The 19,596-nt window shown below is 37.8% G+C and overlaps 1 protein-coding gene across 2 annotated transcripts in view; it reads right to left on the reverse strand.

Annotated features, from left to right (window-relative positions):
• The window catches only part of LOC116719334 (ovochymase-2), a 30,557-nt gene that overhangs the window by 1,544 nt on the left and 9,417 nt on the right, over positions 1 to 19,596 (reverse strand). For both annotated transcript variants that reach the window (XM_032561826.1, XM_032561827.1), the window contains exons 8-24: positions 16,242 to 16,457; positions 12,184 to 12,324; positions 10,125 to 10,370; positions 9,835 to 10,020; positions 8,369 to 8,478; positions 8,162 to 8,262; positions 7,045 to 7,322; positions 5,896 to 6,059; positions 5,633 to 5,816; positions 5,323 to 5,541; positions 3,984 to 4,118; positions 3,682 to 3,903; positions 3,422 to 3,604; positions 2,783 to 2,895; positions 1,815 to 1,909; positions 1,301 to 1,590; positions 360 to 520 (exon numbers count right to left, since the gene is read on the reverse strand). In XM_032561826.1, coding sequence (XP_032417717.1) covers positions 360 to 520; positions 1,301 to 1,590; positions 1,815 to 1,909; positions 2,783 to 2,895; positions 3,422 to 3,604; positions 3,682 to 3,903; positions 3,984 to 4,118; positions 5,323 to 5,541; positions 5,633 to 5,816; positions 5,896 to 6,059; positions 7,045 to 7,322; positions 8,162 to 8,262; positions 8,369 to 8,478; positions 9,835 to 10,020; positions 10,125 to 10,370; positions 12,184 to 12,324; positions 16,242 to 16,457 — 3,044 coding nt within the window. The remainder of the gene's footprint in view (positions 1 to 359; positions 521 to 1,300; positions 1,591 to 1,814; positions 1,910 to 2,782; positions 2,896 to 3,421; positions 3,605 to 3,681; positions 3,904 to 3,983; positions 4,119 to 5,322; positions 5,542 to 5,632; positions 5,817 to 5,895; positions 6,060 to 7,044; positions 7,323 to 8,161; positions 8,263 to 8,368; positions 8,479 to 9,834; positions 10,021 to 10,124; positions 10,371 to 12,183; positions 12,325 to 16,241; positions 16,458 to 19,596) is intronic.

Raw genomic sequence — 19,596 nt, forward strand, 5'->3', positions numbered from 1 at the left:
AAGTCACAAATTTCCTTATTTTTTTTCTAAAAAGCTTCTTGGTAAAAACTTAATCTTAAAAGAAACTGTCGAGCAGCTCTGCTGCATAAAAGACCTAAAAACTCATGACTGACTAAGTCAGAAGTTATGAGGCAGCATTGAATAATTATTAAATAGTGGATAAAAGGGAAAAAAAACACAACTAAAAGTTTCTTTACATGCTTTGTAGCATGTAAAGCATGCTACATTGTTTGTGGGTTTGCAAAGGGATTTACCAGCAAGAAGATAATGCTGCTTTGGGAACCAAGGCATGGAAAAGTTTGCGAACCCCTGGCCTAAACTGTCCTGGGTTTATTTTCAGTGTGTGGTTGTGTGCGAACCTGGCAGGCAGATTTTAGCTCGTCGGGGGATTCGTAGCCGGCGCAGATCATGGAGGGCCGAACCGTGTCCCACCAGTACGAAGGTTTGCTGCAGGTCTGGAAGTCAACAACTGGAAGAGCCGCTTGGTTCAACGACTTAGCCACAACAGGGAACAAATTACCTGAGAAAACCAAAATGTTTCAGATGTTACAAGTTGTGAAATCTATCACCAAGGCTTGTTACTAATGTCTGTTCCAATATTTTGTACTGAACTCGGAAAAACAACGTTATAGGCTGCTGCTCCCCCTGCATGGATAAAACTACAAGACTCTTAAAACCTTCACACTGGAAAATAATAAAGTCTTACCAAGTATTTTTGGTCCAGTTTCTAGTGCAAATGTCTTAGTACACTTGAAACAAAACAAAACTAACATACAAGTAATTTTTCAACAAGACATAGGAGCTTGTTTTAAGTCAAGTCCTTAATATTGAATGTGCTAGTTCCACTGGCCGATTATTTCACTTATAACTAGTAGCAGTGGGCGATATTGGCAAACATTTTTCTTAGAATATATTTTCTTAAATACCTCGACAACAATATCACAGATGATATTCCACATTTCTGCTTTTTCGTTTTTGTGGGGTGAGTGGATTCTTTAATTTATTCATTTTACTTGTTTTTTTTATAAACAGTCGCTAGAGTAAAAACTATTTATATATCAATTACACAATACTTTTAGTGCATCAAAGAAACTACAAAATACATAAATATAAGAGATGTAAACTAATTTGGCTAACAAAAAAGTCTGAAATAAGCCGTCAAATATAAATAAAAATACTTAAAACACAAATTAAATAGTTGTGGTTCAACAGAATATGTTAATGTGCAAAACCAAGAATCTTGTTTTAATATAAAAGGAAATCTTTCTATTAGAAATACTCAACACCAAAATATGTCTACCTTTCTCATCTCCCCATCCTGTGACGAAGCACGGCGTCCCCGCCGGCATCACGGCTCCGGGCTTCGGCAGACAGACGGGGCTGATTTCCCTCGTCATGTTGACGGGCTCGCTCAGGTGCACCAGGGCGATGTCGTCGGTGATGTCAGAGGGATCCTGCTCATACACGAAGCCCTCGTGTCGGATTATCTCGTCCACCTGGAAGCACTTCTCCGCCGAGGGAACGTCCATGGAGGAGTTCATGTGGTGTTTTCCCAAACACATGCGGTGCAAGGAGGGTTTGTTCAGAGGGCTGAAGAGCACATGGAACATAAATATGCTTCAATACTCCAACAGTAATCGATGAAACATGATTTAATAGAAAGTGGAGCAGGTAAATAGATTTTCAGAGTGCTTAGTGTCAAAAACAACTGCTTGAATGTCAAAGATGGAGCTGAGACAACTAAACAACCAACTTAAGCTAAAATGTGTTGAGAATACAATAAAAAAAGTTTATTTATTGTGTAAGATACTGACAACATAAAACAGTGAGCAGCAGTAAGGACCCATTCCTCATGAATCAAAGAGCCTCCGCAGTTGTGCAGGTAAGGTATGGGAGGCAAGAGTGTCGCCTTCAGAAACAAGAAAACAAAACAAAACATTATTTTTAAATGAGAAAATGTATTAATTTAATAATAAGAGGACACACCTACGTCAGAGTATTAGGGAAAGGATAAAAGATTCTTTTTAATTATAATAAGTCATAATATTAGAAGAAAAAGTTTATAGTATTACGAGATAAAATCAAAATAATACAAGCATAGAGTCAAAATATGATCAGAATAAAGTCATAAAAATAAAAGAATAATGTCACACTAGACGGAATAATCCATGAATAAAGTCAATATATTAATTCAATTCAAAAATACTTTATTAATCCCAAGGGGAAATTAAGTAATAAATAATACATTAAAATAATAAAATTTAATAATAAACTAAAATTAAATAATAAATACCAGAATAAGTCAGAATAATATGAGAATAAAGTAAGAACTACAGGCAACTACATTAGAATGTGTAATCTTGAACATCTCTCAACGTTATTCTTTGTTGTTGATTATGCAGATAAGGATATACCTCATATTCTAACACATCAGCACCAAATTATTATCAGTAGCTGGACTTTGAAATAATGTGCAAATGAATTAGGGACTTCAAAGAAGAACCAACGTTGCTGAGCTGGTTATGTCAACTTTGCTCTCATTAAATAAACTTTTTCCCGCTATTTTTATTGTTAGTTTCTAGTGTTTTAGGACCAGAAATTCTCAATTTAATAGTTCCTAACTAGAAATGACATGACTGCTGAACATGAACAGACTACTGTGTGAGTTTTTCTAAGAGGTGAAGCAAAAATAATCATGGACACAAAAATGTAAAAAGTCCTAAAAAGTATTTTTTCTAATTACTTTATAACAGGAAGGTGGGAAAGCAGAAGGTTGTTGCACCTGCATTGAGACCTGCCAAGGCCAGGAGTGCGGGATGGCCTCCTCCCCGTTGACAACGTGCTGAGTCGTCGTTTTAGGTTTCACTGCTGGATTTCCACAATCTTCTGGCCAATCTGAGAGCAGAAAGTTTGAAACGTAAACTTTATGCTATAATCCAGGACTAAGAATGTGTTTATATGTCACCAACAAACTCAGTCTAAGAGTTTACACTGCAAAAACACAAAATCTTACCAAGAATTTGAATCTAAATTATATCTCTGCACTATCTTACTTAGAAGGTCTTCGGAAAACAGAGTGTCTTCAGTCAGAGGCTTCTTCAAATGTGCTGTAATACAGACTGCTACAGCCAACAGCCATCACTGTCTACAATAACTCCTCGAAAATTTGAATTAACAACATATAATTTCCTACCGAGATCAATAAAGTATTTTTGAATTTGAACTGTACATTTAAAATAAGATAACAGGAAAAAAAGTAAAAAAAATGCTGACATAGTGCTACTCTTACATGAGTAAATTTTTGGGTACTCTTCCCACCTCTGAAGATCAGGATTATAGAACAACATGTCATCTATTTGTCCCAGCATTAAGAAACCTCAGAGGAGAGTTAGCAGCAGCTAGTTTAGCTGGTTCCACTCACTGATAATGACGTTGTCCCAGGGGTTTGGAGGAGGAGGAGGTAAAGTCGGAACAACACTAGCATCAGTGGTCCAGTAACCTCGAAAACCTTTCTGCTGATCTGCGCCATTACTCAAAAAGCGGATGACCGCCGTGTTGCTGGGGATGGTGAAGGTGGGAGGTGGAGCGAAGCCGCAGAACCGACCTGGATGACAGAAAAAGAAAACAAGGTTACTAAAGAATTAACTGAACAAAGATTGAATCTGTGTGATGGCAACAAACCAAGTGATGCCATGGTTTCTCCATTAAAGATCTCCACGTAGTCAACACAGTTTCCAAACAGGTTAACGGCTTGCAGCTCGAAGTCAGTGAACGCCACGTGAATGCTTTCTGCCGAGGGAACATTGATGAGCCATGTGCAGACGCTCTGTGCGTTGTAGTCACTGGGCCAGTTTGGAGAGGTGATTTCCCCCTGGTTGCTGCTGAAACGTCCTGCGCATGGAGCTGCAGCAGAATGAAACAACACGTCATGTAGCAGCTGCATATGTTGTGTCTCTTTCCACCAGGTTTAGACCCCGTCTCACCCTCTGTAGGGTCCACCGCCTTCCAGGTCACAGTGAAGCCAGAGTCCACCACCTTGTCGTTAGTGGAGAAGCTGATTTGAAGTTTATTTCCATCACTCACCAAATCTGCAGGGGGAACATGACTGCAGTAGGTCCCTGTTGGAAAGAAGAAGAAATTCTTCAGATAGCAGTTATGTGCTTAAATATTATTTTATCAATCAAATCAAAGCAGTTTTTATCTGTATGCTATCAAATTACACCAATCAGTCCCTTCACTTTTTCGCAAAAACTCGATCATTGATATTCACTCAAAATCAACAGATCCTCACACTTCTTTGTGCTAATGCATAATTGTGGGTTTACTGCAAATTTTCCTCACAAATGGCAAAAATGATGGGGATTCAAAATGTGACATTTACTGTCATGCATAAGCACACATATTGCAAATATTGCTAATATTTAGCAAATATTTCAAAAGTAGCTCCACAAAATCAGTGATTGCAAAAAATCTGAAAAAAATCACATAATCTTGGAGGGACAATATTATTTAATTTTAAAAAGTACTTATCAAACGCAGATACAGCTATTTATTAATATTTTAACAGTTTGTTAATGGGTTTTCTGAAAACATTCTAGCACAACCATTCATGATCCTGATATGGCCTAAAATGAAAATGAGTTTGACACCATTTTAAGACATAAAACAGGAATACAAACTAGAAAGATTCAGGATTACTTTTCAAATCTTCATATAAACAGCTAAATGGTTAAAACACGGACTTAACTGAATGAACCAACAACACAAAAGTCTGAAAACTTCAGACTTTTGAAGTCTGAAGTTCTTCCATGTTATTTAGTTAAATAAATGGTAGTTTTTATTTTAAACATGGAAGTTGGTAAGAATGGCTTTAAAAGATGATTTTGTGCTGTGAAGTATTGATTTAATGTCTGGGTCTGCAGGTGTAAGTCAGACCTAAGATCTTCGACATTTCAGGCCAAGACGCGTTTTTTTTTCACGTTATTTTTATCATGTGCAAGAAGCTTCGTATGGTCCCTTAATAGATAAAATAATGTATTTCATTTGTTTAGATCCTTATTTGTAACTCTAGTTTTACAATTCTAGACGTCTTTATAAGAAATCATAAGTATTTGTTGTTTATCTTGTGGATTCATTCCTTTGCAGATTTAAATATTTTACTCTTGCTTTGTTCTTTATGGACGGGTTTTGTTTTGCAAGTCAGGAAACATTCGAGCAAGAAGAAGGACGTCAAAAATGTCAATCTTTCGCCGGAGCAACACTTTGTCACCTGACTGACATGTTTTTGCTGAAAATAACAGGCTGCAGCAGACTTTCACACACCCAAACTTCCCACATTGTCTGTGAGGCTGACTTTGTCGTTCATGCACAGCTGACTCTCCTCCAAGGAGAAACCGGCGAAGTGGAGGTGCACCAGTTTCCCTGCAGGCGCCTCGATGTTCCACTGGCAGCGGGCGTTGTTGCTGTAGGAGGCGGGGTAACTCATCGACGACACTGTGCCGCCTTCGCCGGACAACTCCTTCGGCCCTCCACAACCCGATGCTGCACAGAAAAACCAGAAGGAGAATAATGGGCGCACACATGCTCTGATTTTCTAGACAAAGTGGGTAATTTCAGGCAAATAGATTCATACTGTGCTCATTGTAGAGCTCCCTGCGGATGACATTTGAGATCCAAGGAAGGTAGGCTGAGGAGCGGGTGAACACGGAGGGCTTTTTGTTCATTATGCATCCAATAGGACCAAAGCTGGTGATACCATGAACCTCCCAGGGACCACCAGGTGTGTCCTGGCAAACCAGTGGACCCCCAGAGTCTCCCTGTCAAAGTTACAAACCCAAAATGAAGCACATTCTTCACAGAATGTCATTTTATTTCAGCTTCTGTGGCTCGTTTTACCTGACAGACAGACTTCAGCTCGTCAGGCAGTGTGTATCCGCAGCAGATCATGGAGGTCTTCACCTGGAACCACCAGTAATCCATTCGTTTACAGGTGTCATACGGGACAACAGGAAGGGCCACCTGGTTGAGCGTCTCTGAAGCTTTAGGATTCATCGAATCACCTGCTTAAACACATAAAAGCAATTTATTCAGCATTTTGATCATCAGGAGTAGTATTTCCTTTTCTGTCCAGCAGGTGGCATGAAAACTTTGAGACACAGACTGTTCTGGAGGATCAGTGTTGCCAGATTGGGTTGGTTTCCACTTGATTGGGCTTGTTGGGTTGAAATAAACAACTAAACTGGGGTATTAATATTTGGGCTGCTTTTCAAAACATTTGGCTGTTTTTTAGGAAATGTTCACAGGGAAAATATTTCTTATTGTGTGACAGGAAAGCAAAAAAACTTGTACAATTTTAAAAAAAGACAACATTCTTGCGCTCATTTTATTAGGTTCTTTATTCTGAAATATCATATGAAGTATTTTTGGTGTAGTTTCTACTGCAAATATCTTAGTACACTTGAAATAAGATAAATCTAACTTGAAAACAAAAAATCAGCAAGAAAAGGGAGTTTGTTTTAAGTCAATAATTCCTAAATATTGATGAAAAAGCATTAGTTCCACTGCCAGATTGTTTTTCTTCCTGGGACTTTTTAAAAATCAAAATTAAGTAATTATTGACTTACACAAGATCCTCTTTTGTCTGAAAAGTTACTTGCTACTTATGTTTTATTTCAAATGTACTGAGATATTTGCACAGGAAACTAGACCAAAAATACTAAAGATTTTGTGTTTTTGCAGTGTAGAACCTGTCAAATGTGACACCAACAATGATTAATTGTCATTGGTTAATTAAATGTCGTAGTAGCAGGGCATCATAGAAATCCCAGTGATAAAACAACTAAAAGTCTCAAGGCATCTGGTTCTGGTCAGCCAACCAAAACAACGTGAATTTAGTTTAGAGGCTGAGATTTGGGCTGTTTTATTTGTGTGTTTTGTGTTTTTTGATCTGGCAACCCAGAGGATCAAGCAGCAGTTTAATACTGTACACTGGTTTGAAAATGAAAAAGTGACCGACTAGCTTTGCTGAACATGAAGAAACAGCACCTGTCTCGTCCCCCCAGCCTGTGGCGTAGCACTTCTTTCCTTCAGGAAGGATTTCCTCCTCAGAGGGAAGGCAAGCGAAGGAAATCTGATCTGTGGGAGCGGCGTCCTCAACCAGCCTCACCAGCGCAATGTCAAACTCCACAGTGGGAACTGTGGGATACTGGAAGCCCTCATGGCGATAGATGCCAGAGATGCTGATGCAGCGTTCACTTGGCTCTGCGGTGGTCAGGTTGTGTTTGCCGAGGCAAATACGCCAGCGCTGCAGCTCATCTGCATATCTGGGGGATAAATTAATTGAGGGTTAGACTTTATTTTATTAAGCTACAGAGTCTGGCAAAAGTTTTCACACCTCTTGAACTTTTTTACAGGTTATTGAAAAAGCTGTATTTCAAGAATTAAATAACTTCTTAACAATGACCAGTCAGTGTGGTTTCTGTGCTCACTACAGTAGCTCTAGTCAAAGTGTTCAAAGTGTACACTGCAAAAACACAAAACCTTACCAAGTTTTTTTGGTCTAGTTTCTATTGCAAATATCTTAATGCACTTGAAATAAGACAATAATGGCTCATAAGTAACTTTTCAGCAAGATATAGGAGCTTGTTTTAAGGCAATAATTCATAAATATTGATGAAAAAGTATTAGTTCCACTGGCACATTATTTCACTGATAACACAGGAAAAATGTTTTGTTATAAGTAAAATAATCTGCCAAGTCATTTTTCATCAATATTAAGAATTTATTGACTTAAAACAAGCTCCTATATCTTCTGAAGTATGAAAAGTTACTTCTCAGTTAGTTTTTGTCTTATTTCAAGTGTACTAAAAACTAAACCACAAATACTTGGTTGGATTTTGTGTTTTTGCAGTGTATGAACTGGAGAACAACCACAGCGTTTGTACAGTTTGTGCGCAGTGCAGCATGTGACAGTGTTGATTATGACATATTAATGAAGCGACTACAGAGTTGGGTTGGACTTTCTGGTACAGTTCTTGATGGTTGTGGAAAATTAATGCAATTATTTCATGAAGAAGAAATTTTCAGTGTGATAAAATGGCTTTCACTGTATAATAAGACAAGTTCACTTTGCATTTAGGAGAATTTTTTTTCTTCTATTTACCTTATGAAGCAGTGGGCTGCTGTTAGCACCCAGTTTTTATGAATCAAAGTCCCACCACAGGTGTGAAAAAACTTGGGCTCAGGCTGACTGGAAGGCCAGACCTGAAAGAAACGCACCAAAAAACAAGCAGAGAGATGAAAATTGCATCAGTCCAGAAACCGTAGCTGCTCCTGTAAACTCTGATGCATTTTTTGTGAACATTCCCACCTGCATGGACACCTGCCAGGGCCAGGAGTGCGCCACAGCTTCCTCTCCATTCACTATGCGTGACACGACAGAAGGAGGAACGGCCGGTTTCCCGCACGTTTCGGGCCAATCTACAAGAAATGTTTGTGTTTGAGTACAGGCAGAGTAACGAGCAGAAATCTGCTGCTGACAGATAAACCTCTGTTTTGCACTGATACATGTTTTCCAAAATTATTTTTGCAGACACACACGGCTGACATTGCCGCTTCAAAAAACACGCCTCCACTACAACTTGCTGGGGAAAGATAATTTCTGTCAAAATGCAAATTAAAATTGTACATTCATTTTGTTCGCCCAGACAGCAAATTATTTTTTCTGCTCCCTTCTGTAACCTTGCTAATATGGAAACTCTGTCTGAGCTTGGCAGGAAAATGAAATCCTATAAAAACAGCGCTGTCCATCTATCAAACTCTGTTTAAGAAATTGCTTTGTCAGTGGCTGCAGCCACCTGGGGCTCATCCCTGGATGAAGAATGGAAATAAGGTGACAACCAGCAAAGGAAGGGAAGTAAAGCAGCAGGTCACCTCACACTGTGTTCTCAGCATCCAAAATAACCGTGTTTGATCGTTCATCTAGGAGGTGAGGCACTCGGCGTATGCCCAAACACATTTCTGTTGTACTAAACTGGACCTCATGCTGAGTATAGAAACTTGTAACTGGACATCAGAGATACCAATACTAAGCAAACATTAGTAGAAGGAATGATTAACGCTAATATTAAATCCTATAAATTGATTCCTCTTTTGGAGGTTTTTTTGGTTAGAAAAAAAGCCTGTTCATTCTTACAGTCTGAAGTAATTCTTTCCTAAACTGGACCTAAATTATATGTCACTTTTATATAACTTATAAACTACTGTTACAGAAACGTAAAGGTTATGCTTCACGACATACTGGGTACTTTTCCAGACTAAGAAGTTATTTTTCACTTTCACTTATAGGTTACTTTCCCCCAAGCCACAAGTTACAGTCCTGATCATCCATCCATTTTCTAACACCCTTGTCCCTACTGGGGTTTGGGAGGGGTGCTGGTGCCTAATCTCCAGCGAACGTTTCGGGCAAGAGTCAGGGTCACCCTGGACAGGTCGCCAGTCTGTCGCAGGGCAGACAGACTCTGTCACAGAGACAGACAGGACAAACAACCATACACACACACACCTAGGATGAATTTAGAGAGACCAATTAACCTAACAGTCATGTTTTTGGACTGTGGGAGGAAGCCAGAGTACCCGGAGAGAACCCACGCATGAATATGAAACTCCGTGCAGAAAGACCCCGGGCCGGGAATCTAACCCAGGACCTTCTGGGTTCTTGCTGCAAGGCAACAGTGCTACCAACTGCGCCACTGTGAAGCCCAGTACTGATCAGTGTAGCTTTAAGTTTTCCTCTTTAATGTAGTTAATGGCTTTATGCTGACACAGATAGTCTACCTATGGGGATGCCGTCCCAGGGGTTTTGTTCAGCAGGTGGCTCAGTGGGAGCAGGGACACTGGGATCTGTAGTCCAGTAGGCTCTGAAACCTTTAGCCTCAGTAAACATGTCTGCGTGAAAACGGATCAGCAGCCTGTTGCCTTTGCTTTGGATGCTGTTGGGCAGGTTTGTTCCACATAAAGGTCCTAAATGAAACCGAAAATAGTTAGTCTGCAGTAAGTAAAAACATAGAGGCTGTGTAATTGAATTATTAGTGATTACGATAGGGGGAAAAATTACCCTAACTTACCATGTTTTTGATTTAGTGCGCTAGTCAAGCCATTGATGTCAAACAGCATCACATTGTCGTAGCACTTAGATGTGATAAAGTCTTTGGCTTCCAGGTCAAAATGAGTGAATGTCAAAGTGATTTTCTTCCCTAAAGGCACAGCAATGTTCCACATGCACTCCATGTTGGCCTTGTAGTTCATCGGCCAGTTCTGGGACTTGATAACACCAGTTTCCTCTTCAGACAAAAAGCCACATCCTTGGATGTCTAAAAAGCAGAAACAAATAACATGGAGATGGATGGTATGATACATGAAGGAAAGATTAAGTATTTAAACAAGGCATTGAGTACATACACTTATCTACAAGTCTACTGCAGGAAATACATTTTTCAAGCAAACTGAATGAGAACAAGAATTTTGCACTTTGGTTCAACAAATTGTACAAATTGAAAATGTCTCACTCTGCAAAAACAGCTGCAATGCTACAGAAGCTGAGAGGAGTCATGCACAGAAATAGATATTTATCTGTAATTGAGGGTAAGGTTTTTAACAAAACTGCTTTTCTCAAGATAAAGACCGCTACAATCAGTTATTACTTGATCGAAATCAGGAGACAACAGATGTACTGTTGTCTCCTGATTTCTTAAACAGCATAACTAAGCAAATACAATCTGGGAACTGAAAAATCCTACAGTAAACCAATTTCAAAACACATTCCTTAAATAAAAACAACATAAAAAAACATACAATATTATTTAGTTCTATTTTGTTTAGATAATGATTTCATGACTTTTTTTCCTACTTTTTCACAGTTCTGTTGCTTTTTCTTTCACCAACACCGTTTCTTTCAGAAGTGGTGATATAAATTCCCTGGTATTGCTGTTTGTATTGTTCAATGCTGAACTTATTGTTTTACATCAGGCATCTTGTTGGGCAGCTAAGGGGGTCTTTAGCAAAACAGAGCCGTTGATTGCACTTATTTCTGATAAAGGTGGAATATAATGATCCTTTAACAATCGCTAATTATTGCATTTATATGCAAATGATATGTATGTTGCTATTTTAAGCTAATGTTTTTAATATAACATTGTCGTAGCATTTTTCTTTAGCTAATGTTCCTTTAACTTATTTAATGTTTTTGATTTCTGCTCACATGAGCAAGGGTTACCTTGGTAACAGCGTTAGTGTTAGCCTTCTAACTGTTATTTTTCAGTGGAGCTAACATTAGTTTATAAACCAAGTGCTACAGCCGGTGGCGGAATGGACTTAGAACTTTGTCAGGATATCTTGTGGTACTATTGTTGTGACAACAATAAAAATGATGATAAAAAATATTCGATCATTTTAGGATTTTTAGTAGTCATAGGGCCACAAACACAAATACTGTTCTTGAAAAACATTTTTATTTTAATCTGGCTCCTTCAGGATGCCACTAAATTGCGCGCAGCAACTTTAATCATATTTTTAAATTTACTGATATTTGTGGAACAGTGGAGAAAAAAGTAAAAATAACATTTCCAATAATGTCAGTTTTGTTTTTTAATATCAATTAAAATTTATGAAGACAACAATAAATCACAGATTTTTATCATATGAATTTTTATAATTGATCAAAAAGTGCGATAAACCCCCACTTGGTGGACCTTCTAATTCATTTGTTTGTTTATTTAAGCTACCAGGCAGAATCAGTCAGAAAACAGGCATTAATGCTCAGTAGTGTAAAGAATGTGGACTGTGCTTGAATATTAAAGTCAAGGTAGCTCTCCTGTGTCTGTGTGGATGAGGTGTTCCAGAGCAACATACAGTTCTACCTCTCTGCAATAAGTGGGGTTTTCTATCCTTTTAGCATGATAATCATCGTGATAAAAGATTAAAAGGTTTTATCTGGCTCTTGATTCCTTTTCTGTACTTTGACCCATGTTTCCACAGAGCTCAGGTAGCTGCAGCTGCAGCAGCAGCAGCAGCCGAGTATCTGGCACAGTGATGTGTTTATGACTGGTTAACGAGACGTTGAGGTGCTTCAACAACTTCCTCCCTGAGCTGTGAAGAAGGTGTTTCTGGGTGTTTCTGCCATGCTACCTGCGATATCTTCAGGATACACCGCCTCAAACTCTGCAGAGAATCCTCGATCCGTGAGGCGACTGTCAGACTGGAAGTTGACAGAGATTGTGTTACTGGCGCTGACCACCAGTGGGGGCAGGATGTAGCCGCAGTGTGTACCTGAGAATGAAGCAAAGGAGCAGGGATAAAACAGGTTCATGTGGTGGATCGAAGGTCCTTTGAGCAGATAAGATTTGGAACTGTAAACAGGATAAGTGAACAGTGTGTAGATAACAGATGATCTGGGTGCAGAATCTCCGCTGATTAAGATAATGCACTTTATTACACGTATTGTGCTGCATGTGCATGTTGTTGATGGAGTATGCACTCTATTTTGTGCATGACTGAAATTCTAACCTATTAAAACTTTTTATATTGAACAATGAAACAATAGACTTAATTCTACATTATGTAGAATTAAAAAATAATTTAAAGAGAACCTGTCTGACAACATGAAGTAGAAAAAAAATATATCAAAAAACATCATATCATGCATAAACCAAAGGAGGTTAAAGAATAAGCAAGAAAAAGGCAGCAGCTGCATTTCCACTGACCATATAATTGTGCAAGCTTGTTGGTCAGGTGAGATTGTTGTAAATATGCTATATAAATAATCTTTGAAGTAAAAGTATTTATTTTTTTGTCATTTGAAAACTTTATTTTGTATTTACTCATCAGATGATGATCCAAAAATGACAATACAGCAAAAACAGAAAAAATCTGTAAGGTGGCATGGGCTTCTCCACAGCACATGCACGGCTTCGCCGTCTGGACAGAAAAATGTTAACTACCATTCAGCTGGCTCACCCAACAGCATTCAAACCCTTTCAGCCCGTCATTACAAAAACACAGGAATCTCTTATTTCTATCTGTACTCTCAGCTCTAAAAAATCCTGATATCCAAAAGGAGAAGACTTGCAAGAAAACTTGAGGTAGGTTTTTTTTGTGTGTGCAGATCAGGAAACAGGTCTGCAACAAGAAACATAGCTAGTAAACATAGCTTTTCTGAAGCTACAGAAGCCTTTAACAACACCATTATCAAGCTAAAGATCAAACATACTGCCTGGTCAAAAAAAGAGTTGGCATTTGAATTTAACTGAGCAAAGATATATGAGCTTCCTATTGGATCGTTACTGCATGGACAACTGTCTTCCAGCTGGCAACAAGTTATTTAACCGCAGTTTATACAATAAGTAGCTCTGCATTAATTGCAACACTGGATGGTAATAAATCTGATAACATTGCAGAAGCTTATCGAAACAATGTTACAGTGTGTAATGATCAAATAGGCAGTCCAACAAAATATTAGTGTGTGATAGGTTTTTTGTTGTTGTATGCCTAACATTGACAGCCTGAAATAAAAATATGCACGCAATTGTGGTTTTTGCAAGAATGCTGCCTTGAGCGAGCCCCTCCTTTTGCCAAACACCAACCAATTAAAATGTTTTTTTTTTTTGTTTTTGTTTTTTGCAGCAGGAAGCAGGTAATGTAGTCTCCCTTTCACTAAGGGAAATTGACAGATAAGATATGTTTTATTTCTTGGGTTCCCCACTCCTTTGTGATGCCGCCCTGGGCAACTGCCTATACACCCCACGTCAAAAACCGCCTCTCTATGCGAATTTTCAGAAAATGTTTTATTGTCTCAAACCAAACATGTCTGAAAATTGTTAGTTTTCCAGGCTTTTATACTCAAGAAGGTTAAAAGGAAGCCATTTTATAGAAATATTGCTCTCCATTAATTTCCTTTGAAACTTGTGAAATGAGGTGACAGCCGGCCAAGTGACTGGTGCAATTTGTGCATGTAAAATTTTGAGTTTGTACAAGCTGACTAGCGACGCAACACGACAAAGTTGAAAATTTTCAAACTATTGTTGCTCTCTGCTGTGGCAGAAAACTTTCACTTTTTGTTGTTGTTTGTTGCTCCCCGTGTGTCGAGTTCGTAACGCACCGCTGTGAGAGAGGCTTCTAGGTCAAAATAGGTAGTTTGACAAATCTGAATTTAAATTTTCAGATTAACATTGACACCCCTAATTTAAACATAAAATATAACAATTTCCAAACTGTGAAGACAAAAGAAGAACGAGATAAATCACTACCTCAATGTAAAACAACATGCGTTTTTATTTCTTTCATTTGGAGTTTTCCAGAAACAGGTGTTGTTTTGTTTTATTTTCGCTTCGACACATAAGCACATGCTAAAAAAACACTCTCATCGCCTAACTCAGAGAAATGCACAGTGAGAGTGTGCCTGGGCCTCGGTGCTTCAGTCCTCCAGTACTCAGCAAGAGATAAAGCTGTATCAGCCTCACTGCAGCCAATGAAGTGAATAATGAGAGGTAATTTATAACGGTGCGGCTCTTTGCAAGGAAGATCTTAATCAACAGTTTTACAGCAGGAAAACAGCAATTTAGCAATATAGTGGTAACAGAAAGGTTGGAAGAAGATGTGCCAGACACACACTTAGGGTGTATATTAACAGATGCACATCAGCGTCTTTCATGTGACAGGAGTCTAACGTCTGCCAGCAAACTAATATGTAGGTGCAAAATGTTCTTTAAAAGTTCACACTGCAAAAACACAAAATGTTACCAAGTATTTTTCTTCTAGTTTCTAATGCAAATATTGTAGTACACTTGAAGTACAACAAAACTAACGTACAAGTAACTTTTTCAGCAAAATATATATAGGAGCGTATTTTAAGTCAATAATTCCTTAGTATTCACGAATATGTACACGAATATGTATAGGTCACATTGTTTCACAGTGTGAAACAATGTGACCTATTGCCAAAATTAATAAATAATAATATGGGTAAAATGTCTCGTTCCACTGGATTTTCTTGTCTTGTTCTGCAAAAACACAAAATCTTACCAAGCATTTTTTTTCTAGTTTCTAGTGCAAATATCTTTGTACACTTCAGAGAAGTGGAAATCTGCCAGTGGAACATTTGCCCCATATTATAACTTCTAATCCTATTTTACAAGTTATATGGGAAATATGGGAAAATGTCTTGTTTCACTGACACATTTCCACTTTTCAGTTGAAACAACATATTTACTTCAACTGTACAACATGTCATACAGTTTAAAAGACAGTTATTTTGACACTGATCAAAGGTGAGTAGTACTGAATTCAATGAAAGCTGCAAAGAAATCGCAAAAAATATATATTTGCTAAGTTTTCTGGCAATCGGCAAATAAAAATAATTTGGGCAATTCTAACTGAGGTCAAACAAGAAAAGTTGGATATGATTTAACTTCAGACAGTGAGAAAAACAATGTTTATGTCTTTATTTGATGTACGTATGTCATATGTGTGTTTTAACTTATTTCAAGTGTACAAAGATATTTGTACTAGAAACTAGACCAAAAATACTTGATAAGTTTTTGTGTTTTTGCAGTGCACTCATATAGCTATAATGAATAATTATAAATGGTTTATAAGAGCAACTTAATGTCTCACTGTCATAATTAGTGAGTTTGTGGATGGACTAAAATTCAGTCAAGAGCTGGGAGCTCATGTTGAATATTTAATGAAAAAATTAAAAACAAAACTTACAAAAAAAAAAACCCAAAGGGAACACAGGGAGCCAGAGTCAAAACAAAAGCAGGAATCCAGGGGAAAAATCACAGCAGGAAAATAACGTGAGTTGACAAGATTTAACAGGATTAAACAGGAGGAGCCAGCAAGGAGTGTGAGCAGGAGAAGGGTTAAAACACGTCAGGGTGAATGCTGAACAAAAGACCTAGGCTGAATAGCAAATGTGTTATAGGAGTAAGGGGAGAGAAAATGGTACAGTGGGCGAGGGAAAGTACACAAGAGACTAGGGAATTAATCTAACACTATAGAATAACTAGACCTAAGAAACATAATTAAACTAGAGTATCAAGGAATAGCTAGAAACAAGAAATAAGCATAACTAGAAACACTTAGTAGGACTGAACTAAAAAAGAAACCAGTCTGATCTATTCAAAGAAAGAGACTAAGGAGCACAGAATAATAAAAAGACCAAACAACCCAACAATCCTAACACTCACCCAGGATGTTGTAGTTGTCTGAGATGATCAGCTTGTCGTCTTTGCACTGTCCGGTCTCCCCAGTGATAGCGAAGTCGGTGATCTGCAGTTTAACCAGGAACCCTTTGGACACTGATATCTTCCAGGAGTTATTGGAATGAGCCGGGTATGAATTTGGGAAACCTGCAGACTGGATAACTCCTTTCCGTCCTTCAATGATTACTGGCCCTCCACTGCCTGCAGTGCACACACACAACACATGAACATCGTTAAGTACGATGTTGTTTTTTTCACTTTAATTTCTATTAATTAGGATTTTTTCTTTTCTTTGGTTCACAGCTGAGGAGGACTGGCTTGCTTCGATACAGCTGCAGCATGAAGTGACTCCCTGTACTTTAATTGGCCCCTGGAGAAAACCGATCTGTCTGCCAACAGTAAGATGCGGAAACGAACAGATAGAGCTCAGGAGTGATCTCCGTTCCTCCATCATTATGTGGTCGCTACGACATGATTCAAGCTGGGTTTTACTTGGAAAGGAAGCAACGCAGTCATGTATGGTGCAGCAACACATTATCTAGTTGGGAAACAGCACAGATTATGATTAATCATATTAATTATGATAATAATAGTAGCAGTAGAAGCCATTACCACTTTGGTGTGGTCAGAATTAGTTCTTATTTCTTTCCCCCATAAATAAGAATCCAGTTTTAATGCCTCTTTGATCAGCTTTACTATTTTTCTGAATTAAGTTATTGATTAAGCAATTGCTTCCTTTAACCTTAAATATACTTGTTGTTTTTTTTTCTCATGGTAAGTCCTCTTGGCTCAGTGTATATTTGTGTTTTTTTACTTTCTGAAATCATATTGTTGCCATTACCTGCATTGGTAGGTTGATCCTATGTTTCTCAGAAAAATTACTCCTGGTTCAGTGTTTTTCCTGTTTAATTGAGTTTCTATTCTGGGAAAAAGCACCTCTGGAACTATTGCTTTAGCTTCCTATGTAAGGTATTCCTTCTTCAATGCCTCTGTGTTTGGCAGTGTTTCTTTAATGGAAGAAACCATTGATTGAGCTATTTCTGCCATTATTCATACATGCACTTTGTTTTTTCCTGCTTAACTGTGTGTCTACTCTCAGCAACTATTGCTTTGAGCAGATTTTGGCAACTTTTTCAGTCTTTTCCCATAGAAAGTATTCCCTTTTCAGGTCCTCTATGTTTGGCAGTGTACTTTTAATGGAAGAAAATCTTTGAGCTATTTTTGCCATTATCCATGTAAACACATTGTTTTCTTTCCTATTGAAAGTACTCTTGGTGAAGTTTTTTCTGTTTAGCTGTGTCTCCATTCTGGGTAAAATCCCTGAACTATTCCTGTTATCAACTTTCGGCAATTTTTTTGTCTTTTGCCATAGAAAGTATTTCTTTTTTCAGTTCCTCTATGTTTAGCAGTGTAGCAGTGTTTCTTTTGTGGAAGAAAATCTTTGATGGAGTTATTTTTGTCCTAATTCATACATGCTCTTTGTTTTCTTTCCTATAGAAAGTACTCCTGGCGCAGTGTTTTTTCTGTTTAGCTGTGTCTCCATTCTGGGTACAATCCCTGAACTATTGCTGCTATCAACTTTTTTAAGGGTTTTTTTGTATCTTGCTGTTGAAAATATTTATTTTTTATGTTTGGCCGTGTTTCTATTTTGAGCTATTTTTGTTATGTGTTGTTCACATTGTTTTACTCATAGCTTAGAGGTTCTATGTGAGTTCTCAAATGCTTACATTTTTATGAAATTTTGCAAATAGGATATTAAAATGAATTGAGTTGAACTTTTTTACTTTATGTTTATTCAACTCAGCACATTCAGAAAAGTACTTATTTTTTTCTTCCCCAAAAGAAACACCTCCAAACACTGAAGCAGGACTACCTTCTACTGGAAAAGCCAAAAGAGTTGCTGAAAAAGAAAAACAAGGTACCTACAAAGTTAACGCAAATATTGTGATACAGCTAAAAATAAAAAATAGCACAAACAAAACATAAGCACGTACTTAGGAGTACTTTCCATGGGAATAGAAACAGTTATTTGTCTATAAAGTGCATGTAAAATTCACATTAAGAAACCAAACGTCAAACTATCTCGAGCTATTAAAGCTTTTAGATCACTGGATTCATATTCTGCCTTCTGTAATTATTCCTGCTTCAAGCATAAAAAGCGATGCATGATTCTCAGCTGTTATTCTAAGATAGTCTCAGTCGGTTTAACTTCGAAACCTCATCATCTTTTATGAAGCGTGCCGCAGCATCTGTTAAGAGTAAAACTATTTCTAGCAACAACAAAAAAAAATGCACCACTGAGAAACGGCACATCAGAAACGTATCAGAAGAGAGAATGTCAAAAAGAGAAAATGGAAATATAAAAGTTAGACTGACAGTGACATCTGCAAAGAGAAACCTTGTCAATGCAACTCAGAGTTATGCAGAGCCCAGCCGTCCCAGCTCTGTGCAGGTTTCCCCTGCTTCTCCTGTCATTTAAAATGTAATAAGTCTTCAAATTTCCTTCACCAAAAAGATGAAAACTAAAGTTTTTACTTCATACTAGACCTGCAGGGATGAAAAAAGCTCCTCTTCCTGCTCATTAGTTAGTTGCCAAACTTTAGAGATTCCAGACCAGAAAACTACCAGAAACCCGTGACTCTGACTACCGATGGAGATTTTCTCTAATTCACACACAGATCTGTAGATAAATTCATCATTTGATAATAAGCAGTGCTGGAGAAAATTAAACCCCTTTAGCTCATATTTGATGATCATAATCGACTACAGCTGGTTATCTCTCTTTGCCGGGTCAAAAATGTTTTACCTTATATTCTTATAACAGCACAATTTAAGCAATAATTAGACCAGAGATCTCAGTGAAAATCTAATGAGGATTGTAGATTTATACCAGCTGGGAAAATCTTTTCACCACATAATCACAAATTATTCAAACCACTTTGAATAATTCACAAAGTTATGGTAGAAAATCAGGATTCTCCCTCTCAGATGAAATGAACCTGCTGGAGAAGCGAACCAGAAACCACCAAAAGTTCAAGAGACTCCCAGAAGCTTGATGGCAGCAGCATTAACCTGTGGGACTGTGCCACTGCCAGTGATGCTAACGCATTGCAGATCATGGATTAAATAACAAAAAAATGAGCAGTAAATCAAAATATTTTTACCTTACCTAAAACTGACATCTTGATGGTTTGAGTGGTTAAATATTATCGGAGGAATCGGCTTTTACTGGCCAAGTTTGTTCCCACAAACAAGAAATTTGACTTTAGTTTCACACACTCACAGCATAAAGACGTTAAATATTAATATAACTATATAACTGTAGGTATAATTTTGATCC

This window comes from Xiphophorus hellerii, chromosome 5, assembly GCF_003331165.1.
Source record: "Xiphophorus hellerii strain 12219 chromosome 5, Xiphophorus_hellerii-4.1, whole genome shotgun sequence".
Classification (NCBI taxonomy): domain Eukaryota; kingdom Metazoa; phylum Chordata; class Actinopteri; order Cyprinodontiformes; family Poeciliidae; genus Xiphophorus; species Xiphophorus hellerii.